At 56.9% G+C, this 12,991-nt stretch overlaps 1 protein-coding gene across 3 annotated transcripts in view; it reads right to left on the bottom strand.

Annotated features, from left to right (window-relative positions):
* The window catches only part of SOGA1 (suppressor of glucose, autophagy associated 1), a 102,357-nt gene that overhangs the window by 66,455 nt on the left and 22,911 nt on the right, over positions 1 to 12,991 (bottom strand). For all 3 annotated transcript variants that reach the window (XM_039498895.1, XM_039498894.1, XM_039498896.1), the window contains exon 3: positions 5,635 to 5,793. In XM_039498895.1, coding sequence (XP_039354829.1) covers positions 5,635 to 5,793 — 159 coding nt within the window. The remainder of the gene's footprint in view (positions 1 to 5,634; positions 5,794 to 12,991) is intronic.

Raw genomic sequence — 12,991 nt, 5'->3', positions numbered from 1 at the left:
GTCCCTCCAGGAACAACTGGTTCTAAAGGACTCCACTGGCCATCACATACAGTCCCCAGCTCAAACCCCTCCAACGCATCATCAGGGATCTACAACCCATCCTGGACAATGATCCCACACTTTCACAGGCCTTGGGTGGCAGGCCAGTCCTCGCCCACAGACAACCTGCCAACCTGAAGCATATTCTCACCAACAACTACACACCGCACCATAGTAACTCTAGCTCAGGAACCAATCCATGCAACAAACCTCGATGCCAACTCTGCCCACATATCTACACCAGCAAAACCATCACAGGACCTAACCAGATCAGCCACACCATCACCGGTTCATTCACCTGCACGTCCACCAATGTAATATATGCCATCATATGCCAGCAATGCCCCTCTGCTATGTACATCGGCCAAACTGGACAGTCTCTAAGGAAAAGGATAAATGGACACAAATCAGACATTAGGAATGGCAATATACAAAAACCTGTAGGAGAACACTTCAACCTCCCTGGCCACACAATAGCAGATTTTAAGGTGGCCATCCTACAGCAAAAAAACTTTAGGACCAGACTCCAAAGAGAAACTGCTGAGCTCCAGTTCATCTGCAAATTTAACACCATCAGCTTAGGACTAAACAAAGACTGTGAATGGCTTGCCAATTACAGAACCAGTTTCTCCTCCCTTGGTTTTCACACCTCAGCTGCTGGAACAGGGCCCCATCCTCCCTGATTGATCTAACCTCGTTATCTCTAGCTTGCTTCTTGCTTGCTTATATATACACACCTGCCCCTGGAAATTTCCACTGCTTGCATCCGAAGAAGTGGGTATTCACCCACGAAAGCTCATGTTGCAAAACGTCTGTTAGTCTATAAGGTGCCACAGGATTCTTTGCTGCTTCTACAGAACCAGACTAACACGGCTACCCCTCTGATACGGTTCTAAAGGGGCTTCTAAATTTAACAACCGGTTCGCGCGATCCGGTGCGAACCAGCTGCAGCTCACCACTGGTTAGCTCCAAAAATACCCTGGCCCTGGAAGCACCAATGCGTCCCACTGCCTAAAACCCACCTGTGACTCACCAGCTCCGAGTAGGGGAGTGAGCGTGGTTGGGATAATGTCTCGTGGCCATGCCCCTCCCACTTCCCTCACTGGCTGGGGGTGGGTCTGGCTGGCAGGCAAGCAAGGTAAGTTCAGCAGGTTCCATTTGGCAAGCCGGGCAGGAGGCAAGCCAAAAGGGAGGAGGGGGCAGCAATGGGGGGCGATGACCAGAAGGCATGTAGCCATGGGCACCGAAAGGCACATGCGGATTTTCAACATGTTGTGGCTTAAGCATGAGCAGGAAGAGACTCGAATGCCCAGGTGGGCAGGGGGAGCCTGCGGGACAAGGACCCTCATTGCCATTGTTTAATGTGCAGGGCAGCACACAGGATGCAGAACCATGGCAATCCCTGCCCCCGCGAGCCCTGCACGTAGAGTGGTGGTGAAGAGAAGGGCGTGCAGCGGCCTCTGAGGCTCATGATCATCAGCTCTTTGCCAAGCAGATTGCTTGGGGAGCCTCACACGCAGAGGCAGTTCCCCATCATGGATGGTGCAGAGTCAGGTCCCAGGCAGGCATCATGTTCCTGAGCTGCTCCTACATTTTCAGCACATTACCTCCTTCCTTCCCACCAATGTTCACAGCTCTTTTCAAAGCTGAATTTGATTCTTGTTTTCCAGCCACTGCTGCCTGCTCCTGGTGCAGAGAGCCATGGGAGATGGGGTGGGGAGGGGGAAGAGAAGCCACACTGACTTGAAGGGGACAAATTTCATGCCACTTTAGTGGGTCTTGAGAAACCCTCCACTGTGAGGCACCAGGTCTCCTGCTCCTCCCAGATGCAGGCACTTCTCCTCGCCCAGGGGAGCAGCCCAGCTGCCTCCTCCACCCCACAGTCCCAGCAAGTGTTTGGTAAGCAGCCCTGCCAGCCACACTACTAATCAGGGACACTTCAGTAGAGCAGTGCCCCGTGGATGCTGTCCTAAACACATGCTGCACCAGAAATATTCACAAGCTGGTGCTAGGACCCAGCAGCCAAAGAATGCAGCTAAGCAATGCAAGCCGCTGCCTGTGCCAAGGTGCTGAGATCTAGGCCACTCCTATTAAGGACAAGCCCATTGTCAGGGCTGCTGCTGCTGCTGCTGGGAAGCCCACATGCAGTGAGCAAACCCTCCCAAGGGAGCAGGACCACATCACAGGTTTCTCCAATGCTCTTGTGACACCAGCACGACCCTGGAACAGGGCTGGACCCGGCTGCCCCACCCCAAGGCCAGAAAAATGGCTGGGCAAGGTCTGGAGGGGGCGTCCCTGAGCCTGTGATATCAGCACCACAGTCACATCAGTCTCTGTTGCTGGGGTGATGGTGTCGGCGCAGCCATGCCGCCAGGGACCACACCAGGTCCTGACTGCTGGGTGGCAGCAGGACTGTGACTGCTGCGCAATGCTGGGTTCAGATTAACATGTCAGTCCTGCTGCGCTGAGCTGCAGCACGTGGCTCCACTGGGCATCAAGACCAGGTCCTGTGTCATCCCCCTCCCGCCGCCAAAGGGCTCAGGCTCTCCGGGAGATGCCTGGGAGAGGAGAAGATGCACGGAGCCACAGGTGTCGCGGTGCATGCGTTCGGTGATTAATTGGCCTTCCCAGTATTTATCCAATTATGGGAGATGCTCTTCCGGCTGCAGAAATAATCAGCCTCTAATCCCCTTAGGGGCAAGCCTGTCCCTGCGCTGAGCCTTGGAGAGGGGCTTGTTTGTTTTGCTATTAACCAGCTCGACTGCCGTGCTGCCAACATGCGCCTCAGCACAGGAGGAAGAGGCAGCTGGGGGCTGTTAACTCACTTGTTCAGAAATCCTAATGAGACAACCAAATGAATCACTGAAGCTGCTAATGAGGAGCTGGGACCTTGCTGGCTTCGGGGTATCCACTGCATGGACGTGCCAGCCCAGCCCAGCCTCCAAGCTCTCACTAGCCCAACTCTTTTGCTGAGCCACCTCAGCTAGCAACTCAGCCCAGAGGAGCATCACGGTTTGGACATATTCAAAGAACAGCAGGCTAAATAAGTTAGCAGCCAAGCGTGAGTTCCCCAGAGGATGCCTGCTGGAGTCAGGACCTGACCCACACCTGCACTTCAGGTATAAGCCATTGAAAATACACAGCTCCCAGCTGAGAAGAGATTTCAGCCCCTGCTCATCACACATCTCTGAAGCACAGAGTCCTGAGAGCTGGCACAAAGGATGGTTCTCCCCAGCTCACAGGGGACCATCGCCAGGGGCGGCTCTAGGATTTGCACTGCCCCAAGCACAGCGGCACGCCGCGGGGGGTGCTCTGGCAGTCGCCGGTCCCGCGGCTCCGGTGAACCTCCTGCAGACGTGCCTGCGGAGGGTCCGCTGGTCCCGCGGCTCCGGTGGACCTCCCGCAGGCATGCCTGCGGGAGGTCCACTGGAGCCTCCTGCCGCCCTCCCGCGGGACGCCGCCCCAAGCGCGCGCTTGGCTGCTGGGGTCTGGAGCCGGCCCTGACCATCGCAGCCCTCTGTAAAGGAGGCAGGAGAGTTTGGCTTTAGCTAAGACACCTGCAGTGGGCAGTCTCTCTCTCTCACACACACACACACTCCCTATAGATTTGTCTCTGGCACATCTGCAAGCTTTCAGGTGCGTGGGGAACAGTTTCTAGTCATGCTGGCACCTCCAGGTAACTGCACATTTCCCTCAGAGATGACAATATTCTGCACTTATCTAGCACTTCCTCTCTCAAGCCCCTTCCCCAGGAGGGTCACCATTAGCACCTCCATTTCACAGATGGGAAACTAAGGCACTGTGGGGGCAGCAACTTGCCCAAGGCCACGAAGCAAGTCAGCTGCAGAGAAGAGAGCACAAGCCACATCTGACTTCAAGCCCACTACTCCATCAGATCACAACTTCCCTGAGGACCCTAGATCTGGGCAGATCCACCTTCCTAGTCAAGTTAAGGAGCTTCATCTTCCTGTCTGTAGCCTGCCAGGAAGCCTGTGAAGATTAACAAGAGGGACTTCAAAGACCAGTGCACAGCACTGGCCTTTCCTCCCACCTGCCCCATTCATGCACAGCTGCTCAGAATAAGAAATGAAACACGGAGGCAGGAGGACAAACCCAGCTGGGCTGCATCTAGACTGGCAAAGAAACACAAAAAGAACAGGAGCCCTTGTGGCATCTTAGCGCCTAACAAATTTATTTGAGCATAAGCTTTCATGGGTGACAACCCACTTCATCAGATGCATAGAATGGAACATATAGTACGGAGATACATATACATACAGAACATGGAACGATGGAAGTAGCCATACCAACTCTAAGTAATTCCATCCTGCCGATCTGGACCCTTCCCCGCCGCGCGCACACACATATATATTCAGCAACCCCCCCTTGCTTCCTGCCCTGAACTACATGTACTGGTGTTACTGTCAGAGCCCAGAGCGTGGCAGGGAGGGTGGGCCCTGCAGAAGGGAGGAGCAGGTCAGCTCTCAATGCACCTCTCTGGCCTGCCCCGCAGCCGCCTCCCCTCGACAGCCCCTGGGGTCCTGCGGCCAGCCCCAGCTCCCTGGCTGAAGGCAGGGGCTCAGGGCAGAGCCCAGACAACGCATGCTGGAGAGAGGCCATTCTGGGAGGCTGCAAGGCCAGCAGTGCTCTCCCAGCCCCACGAGGCAGGGCATGGTGCTGATGCTGACTGGGGCATGCATGCTGCTGTGAGGCAGCCACACCGGTGGGGGGTGGGGGGCAAGGGCAGCACGGGACATTCTGGAAATGGGGAGGGAGAGGGGGCTCTATGCCCAGAGTGACCCCAGACCTGGGCTGCTGCCAGGAGCCAGCTCCCCACCATGGCACATGCACGCTATCCGTCACCCCCTGCATGCACTGGTTGCCCGGTGCATGCATGGAGCCTCCCTCTCCAGCTCAGTCACACACACCTCGGGCTGAGGTTTCTAGGCTCAGGAGGGGCTGGTTTCCCACTCATATGTTCGGAAAGTGTCACAGTCCCTTCCACCAGCAAACAAACGCACCCCCTGAGGGACATCTGCTGCAGCTCCTGGGCTTCCCACCCTGGCCCCACTCACCAACCGTCACAGGAAGGCGGAGCAGTATTTATTAGGCCATGTCTATGGAGAGTTTCCCCACGGGCAGCCAAAGCCGCTGCTGTCAAATCAGAGAGCTGGAGGCACGCGGGTCAGCTCCTGCCACTAGGGAGGGCCTCCCTGAACCTTAGCGAAGTAAATCCCAGCAGGGCTAGTGTCTGGTGGGGATGAAACAGAGATCTCACAAGCGACTTAGCGGAGGCCCTAGGCCATTGAGGCTCACAGAGAGGAGATAGGCACTGCCCAGGGCTTGCAAACCGGGGGGAAGGTTAAAAATATTTTGATGGCAAAGCAGATTCCATTTAAATGAGGAGAGCAGAGAGGCCCGTGGATTCCCAAGGTGCAAGAAGACAGGAAGCCTTCTATAGGCAGAGAGCCTGTAGTCACTACCACTAACAGCTGGGCTGGCTCCCTGGTACCCCAGGAACACATAAAATACCCCCCACCCCCACACAGCAGGGTGCATACACACTCGCTCTCCCATGCAGCCCGACCCTCTCACCTCACGCAGTTTGTCCATCTCATTCTGCAGCACCTGCTTGGCCAGCTCTGTCTCAATCAGTCTCTGGCGCAGGTCTTCATTCTCCTCCTCCAGCTTGATCCTCTTCTTCTCCACCACCTCCAGCTCGTTGTGGAGCCGCACAGAGACATCCTTGGCCACCTGCAAACAGAGCAGGGCCACGCTCAGGCTAAGGCTCATCAGAAAGGGCGGGAGTAGCATCTCTAATGCCCCTATGAAAGCAGTGCTCAGTGGGGCAGGCAGGACTGGGGCCCATCATGTGGGGATGCTCTACATGCACACAAGGACCCAGACACTGTCACAAAGGGCAGACCAGGCTAGAGGGCTCTAACATTTCCTCATGGCTGGGAATAGCTTTTCGATCCATGTAGACTGGGGATTTAAAAAACAACATGCAAACACAGCCACAGTTTATCTAGGGCCTACAATTTGTGATGAGCAGTAGCAATTAGCCAGGGAGCAGCAGTTCTCAGGGCTGGGCCGATATGCCCACCCCTAAGCGTGTGGGAAGTCTGCCCTCTGAGCCCTCTCTGAGCTAGGGGTTTGCTGCTCTCACTGAGGCCCCCCCGTTCTCTCCTGCATGGGGACAGCCGCTGGCCCAGCTTCCCAAGAGGACTTCCCAAGGGTGCTGTCGCCAGCAGCGTGTTAGCCACCCTGCTGTACTATGTCAGGGGCCTGGCAGTGCTGGTGGCAGCCCCAGGAAACGGGAACTAGTACGGGATTGCTATTCGAACCACTACATTGATTCAAACCTCAGCTCCACTGAGAACGGAGGAAGGAACAACTGACGCTGGCAAGTGCATTGTCAGTCGTGCACAGCAGAGTGTGCAAATTACAGGGGCCCAAAGCGTAGCAGCCGATGTCCCCAGTGCCCGCAGGCAGCCCCAGTCCCCAGGCTGGATCCCCTGGGCGGCACGGAGCAGGAGCCAGCACGGATCATTCAGTGGAAACACTGGTCCAAACAAGTAGAGAGCTCAGACACGGGGACAGAGCGCGTCACGACCAGAGTGAAAATGGCCATGGGGGAGCCTGTAACTGCTGACACAGCCAGTGGGCAACTGGCACAGCTCCACTGTACTGGCCACAGCTCCTGGAGGGAGAAGAGTCACTAAAGTGACAGTGGGTGACTCAGCAAGACACTCTGACAACTACATCTGAAGAAAAGCTTATGCCCAAATAAATCAGCCAGTCTTTAAGGTGCCACTGGACTCCTTGTTTTTGTGGCTACAGACTAACAAGGCTACCCCCTAATATCAGACAACTACAGAGAGCTCTGCAAACAGGTCTGCCTAGCCAGACAGAGTGCTCGGGCTGCCAGAAGGGCCCGAGGCAAAGGCAGACCCGAGCCCCAGGCAAGGAGGAAGGCCAGTTGAATGGATTTAGATCAACTGACCATGGGTTTTAAACACAAATGTATCCGTCACACCAGATGGGCTCCTTTGCTGGGTTCCTGGTAGTCCCCCAGGGCTGAATGTCTGCATCTGTGACCCTAATCACTCACCGCTCACAAACCCACGCCTGCCAATCCCAGTGATGGGTTCTGTCTCCTGGCGTACCACCCGGGCCCTGGGAAGGGATGCTGCGACCGGGCAGCACCAGGCTGTGCGCTCCTCAGCAGTTAGGAGGAAGTTAGCTCTGGTCCAGGATAACACCACTGTCCCCGTGCAATCTGCCAGAGATCAGCACACTTATCCTAGGTGGGGGCAGCTGGCGCAGCCACACATTGGCACAGCCACACGCTGGCATCACACTAAGCCAATCAGGGGGAAGCCATGCCCACCACGTGGCGAGCGCCTCCCAGATTCCAGCAGATCGGAGAGAGAGACAGACAAGGCTCAGATGGCAACACGCACACTAATAACTCACATGAGCTCCACACGCTTGTCTCTCTGCTGGAGGGCGCAGGGTGTCTGAGAGCCCCAGAGAAGGGGATTTATACCTGGGGGTCCTTCCTGTGCTGGGCAGCCAAGCCCTTTTCTCCAGGGCACCCATGGACACAGGCAGCAGGGGACGCCAGAGAACCACCGCGCATTCCTATACCACCATTTTGATTTGCTTCTGGCTCTTCCTTGGGCCAGCTGCTTCCCCAGCCAGGAGCCCTCGCCTAGGTGACTCCATCTCAGGCCTGCACAGCCCCAAAGGCTGGAAAAGCCTTTTCCCTGGATCCTGGGGCACCACCCTCAGCCAGCGGCTGTGTCTGAAATTGGGGTGGCTTCCAGCTGCAGTGCAGAGAGGGAACCAACAGGGCGGCATCTCCATACCAGGCCAGGCCGGCATGGGAACCTGCAACATAACAGCTGCAAAGGCTGGGGGGAGGGGAGGTCCCAAGGCAGCCCTGACAGGCTGGGCGGGAGAGTGGGTGTGTGACACACAACTGCCCAGTGCACAGCTGAGGGGCCAGGTGAAGGAGATGCCCCTTGTTTAACCTTCCGCAGTTATTTGTGCAACGCCCCAGCGTACACTGGTCTCTGGGAACCAGCAAGCGAGCTGTGAGGGCACTGCTGCATGGCAAACAGCACCCTAGGAATGCTGGCATGGCTGTGAGTCTCCATGGGGAAGGCGGCTTTGATGAGCAAAGTGCTTAATTCCTGTGCGAGGGAATACGGCCAAGAGGCAGCTTCTGGGAGTCGGGGGCGGGAGGTGTAGGGACAATACAGACTGACACACATATTGGAGCAATCGCTCCCAGCTCCTGCTCCCAGGACAGAGCCAGCCCCTGAAGCCAGGCACCCTGCCTCGCCATTCACCTCCCTGCTGCAAGGCTCACGGCAAGGGAACAGGAAGATGCAGCCAATGCCTGACACACTGATCCCCACTCTTGGACCCCGACCTCCAAAGCTAAGCCAAGCCTTCCACCCTCAGAACACAAGTGTCAGCGTCTGGACACATCTCCAAGGCAGAGCAAGCAGGCTGTGCCGGGTGGGGAGTGCAGAACCCAGGGGAGACAGGGCCCCCGCTCACGGCCCTGAGATACAGCAAGCTGATTTGATAGGCCTGAACACCCAGGCCTTGGCCAGCTGCACAACCGGGCCTCACCCCTGCTGCTCTGGGGGCTGCAGTCTCACTGACGCCCACAGTAACACTAGACAGCACCACTAGTCACATTGCCTGTGGGTGCCTGTCCTCCAGTCCCCTGGGGTAGCTTCCAGAAGCCATGGCTCCTGGGAGTCCAGGGAATTGTGGGACAAGAGATCAAATTCCCTAATCCCGTGGCATTGGTCACATTTCCTAACCCTGGTCTCAAGACTGAGGCCAGGGCGTGTCATGCAGATCCACAAGGGCTCAGGCTCTCTCCAGGGCACTCAACCCAGCACCCAGTCCACTACACAGGGGCCGTGGGAAGGCGACTGCCACTGGCTGCAGCTACACTATCTGGCAGCACTGCACAAGGGAGCTGGAAGCATGAAGCCAGGGTTGCTGTGTGTCAGTGGAGCAGTGCAGGGGGCCCAGGGGAGGAACAGCACGAGGGCAGCAGGGAAATAAACCCGTATGTTTGGGTACACTGGTTGCAGAGTTCTGCTCTATCAGCTCTAGCAGGGTTTGTCCCCAGCAGGTGTGGGCAGCAAGAGACTCGCTTTTAAATACACACTCAGACTTCGCCTCATAATTACAGGCCAGTTAGCGCCGGATGCAGGGGAGGAGCTGCCATCACTCACTTATGGCGTGTTTCTTTTCCAGGATCAGCCGCTTTCTGGTGCCTGGGGCACTTGGCAACCCAACCCCTCCTTTGTGTAAGGGCCCTTGTTTGGCTCAAATTCAGACTTTGCTCAGCTTCCTAACGCGAGGATGGAAAGGCACTTCATGGCCACAGGACAGCCAAGTGCTAATCTAAGCAGCAAGGCTGCGGTGCCTGCTCTCAGGAGAGCCAGTGGGGGGGAGGGGAAGGTGCCGCCTGGGCTCTGGCTGTGCAAGAGAGATTATAGAGCTGGGGCATGGAGACTTCCTCCTCTGTATGCGCAGCAGGGCAGGGAGGGGAAGCCAGGCCCTGCCCAGCTGCTGCAGCTACCTTCTATTTCTGCCCCTCAGTGACTCTGCAGTGTGAGCTCTAGGAGCCATTTGGGAGAGACATCTGGCTCCCCCCCAGCCCTCTGCCTTAGTCCTATGTCTGCTGATTGGCCCTGGGAGGGAGCACGGCCAGGCCAGGCACTCTGCCTGGGGAGCAGACAGCATTGGAATGGACCCAGAGAAGAGAAAGGGAGGGACAACGGTGCCCTGTGAAAACCACACGCTGGCAAAGGCAGGCCAGGGCCTTGCCCACTAACCCTGCCAAGCTGCACAAAGGCAACAGGGAGAACACAATATCTCTGACTCCAGAGAGGGGAGTGATACGGCGCTATGGGGATCAGCAGACACTGCAGAAAGGAAAGGTTCAGGGCCAAGCTGGAGGGAGGGGCCTGGTTCCAGCTCTTCGCAGGGTTGCTTATTTGGAGGCCTGGGTTCTCTGGGCGATTTGGTTTGCAGGGAATCTGAAGTTGGGAGCAGGGGTGCGGACTGTCAGGTGAGAGTCAGTAAAGACTGTTAACAATCCGGCGCTTCCTGCACGCCAGCAGCTGTCTGCTCCCCTTGTTATCTGCAACCCAGTGGCTTTAGAGACCCCCATGCTCCTGCTGCAGAACCTAAGGCAGGGGTGGGCAAACTTTATGGCCCGAGGGCTACATCGGGGAATAAGAATTATATTGTGGGCCATGAATATTCACAAAATTGGGGTTGGGTGAGGGAGGGGGTGCGCACTCTGGGGTGGGGCTGTGTAGGAGGGTTCTCTGGCTAGGACCGAGGGGGTCAGAGGGTGGGAGGAGGATCAGGGCTGGGGCAGGGGTGCGGGTTCTGGCTGGGAGTGCGGACTCTGGGGTGGGAGTGGGAATGAGAGGTTTGGGGTGCAGGAGGGTGTTCTGGGTTGGGATCGAGGGGTTTGGAGGGTGGGAGGGGGATCAGGGCTGGGGTAGGGGGTTTGGGCATTGGGTTTGCTCAGGGGTGCAGGCACCGAGCAGCGCTTACCTCAAGCGGCTCCCAGAAGCAGCGGCATGTCCCTTCTCTGGCTCCTATGCAGAGGCGTGGCCACGCAGCTCTGCACGCTGCACTGTCCAGAGGCACCATTGGAGAGCGTTGGAGCCGGAGCGGGGCCATGTTGCGGCTTCCAGGAGCCACGTGGTGCGGCCCTGACCCAGCGCCCTGGCCGGAGTGCCAGAGCAGGGGCCGGCTTAAAATGGCCGTAGTTTGCCCACCCCTGACCTAAGGGTATAGCTACACTCCAGTGCCTCCAGCTGCATTGCTACAGAACTGCTGCTTCCTATATCAAAAGGGTTTTTCCATCGCAGTAGTTAAGCCACCCCAATCCCCACAGAGGAGGTAGCTTCGTCGGCAAGAATCCATCTGTTGACCTAGCTCAGGGGTTCTCAAACTGGGGGTCTGGACCCCTCAGGGGGTCGCGAGGTTATTACGTGGGCGGTCGCAAGCTGTCAACCTCCACCCCAAACCCCGCTTTGCCTCCAGCATTTATAATGGTGTTAAATATATTAAAATGTGTTTTTAATTTATAAGGGGGGGGCCGCACTCAGAGGCTTGCTATGTGAAAGGGGTCACCAGTACAAATGTTTGAGAACCACTGACGTAGCTGCATCTACACCGGGGGTTAGGATGACCTAGCTACGTAGCACAGGGTGCAGAATTTTTCCTCATCCCTAAGCGATATAGCCAGGCCAATGTAATATTTACCTATAGACCAGGCCTTAGGTTTTTAAAGTTTCTACATGCAAAGGTCACCTGCCAATAGCGAACAGCATTTGGCTGATCCATGGTCACCTTCCCAGTGGTCTTGAAACTCATCAAGAGCTGTGAATTGCTCCATTCAGCAAAATGGATGTTAACAGTGAACCCTAAGAATGGCAGTTGAAGTGCCAACACTTCTCTGTTTTACTGCTGATCACTTCAGCAGGAACACCTGGTAAATGTTCCTGTCTGTTGGTCTTGGATGCAATGATCGTTACTGAGGAGTGGAGAGCAACCAGCTGAGGGGTGCTAGGAATTAAAGCCCTACAAAATTCAGATCACTTCTGCTCTACTCTGTAAACCAGTCTTCAGCGACACCAGCTACAACCAACAAGGGCTCAGCTCTGCCAGTGTGGCAGACACATGTGGTAGGAGCCAGGAGACAGACAGACACACACACACACACACAGGCTCTACAAGGGCTTCACTTGGAGCTGGGGAAAAGGGGAGCCATTTCCTGTTGTCAGGAAGGCTCAAGCCTCTGACCTAGCCAGGCTCCAGGTCACTGAGCATGGCCAGCACCACCACAATGGGGCGAGCTGCATCTTGGAGCGACACTTCCCTGGGAGACCTGCAGGCTACAACTCTGCAGCTGGAACAATTCCCACACACTCAGCGAGGGTCAGAAAAAGCTGCAGCTTCATGGCCTGCCCAGCTGTACCAAACCAGCCCTCTCTCCTCCGTCTCCCTCCACACTCTCTCCATCCCATCCTCTCTCCGCCCCCTCCTTCCTGTTTTCCTTTCTCCCTCCCCCCCAGCTCCTTTCCCTGACCTCTTCCCCACATCTGTCCCTTGCCCCCTTGCTGCTTGTGCTATTCCCAGGGTCACTATGGCCCCATCCAACCCCTATCCCTTCAGCCAGGGAAGCTCTAGGAGGGGTCCTGAGGCTGGGACCATGCTGCAGAGGGCACAAGATGACACAGCCGTCCATCCGGCAACGTGGGTGCTGCAGTGCCGAGCCCACGCCACCCCCGGGGCAGCAGCGGAGCCATGCAGCCCCCTTTCCCAGCTGCCTGGGACAGGCATTAGCTAGCCCAGACCCTCAGCCAGCTCCCAGGTACAGCTCGCCCTTGCTGGTCCCTTCAGCTGTTCAGCTCCGGGATTCGAAGCAGCATTGGTGGGAAAGCAAATCCCTGCCTGAGAGGCCAGGAGCCCCAGACCTGCCGCGTGGGTGGCCACATATCAGGCTGGGGCGGCACAAACAAAGGGGCATTCGAGGGAAACGACAGAGGAAAACATGGCTCCTGCTGCAGCTCTGCTCCCCGTACCCCCCTACCCCAAGAAGAAAAATGCTGCCATGGGAGAGGGGAGCCCAGAAATCTCAACCCAAGGCTCCACCGTGCAGAGGAGGGAAGGGGGATGCAGGGCTATGGGGTCACAGTGTCAGTCCCCCTCTGGCAGGGGGGGTGGAAGAGGACCTTACAGGCTACCTGCAACGTGAGATGAGTCCAGTGGCCCCTGGGACTGGCCAGTTCAACCCCTCACAGCCAGCCAGCGCGGAGGGGGCCCATCTGACCCCCACCCTGCCCATCCACTGCCCCTCCCCTCACATTGCTTGGGCCAGAGAGAAGCC

Source organism: Mauremys reevesii, linkage group 13 (genome assembly GCF_016161935.1).
Source record: "Mauremys reevesii isolate NIE-2019 linkage group 13, ASM1616193v1, whole genome shotgun sequence".
Classification (NCBI taxonomy): domain Eukaryota; kingdom Metazoa; phylum Chordata; order Testudines; family Geoemydidae; genus Mauremys; species Mauremys reevesii.
This window is presented reverse-complemented; position numbering and strand designations above follow the sequence as displayed.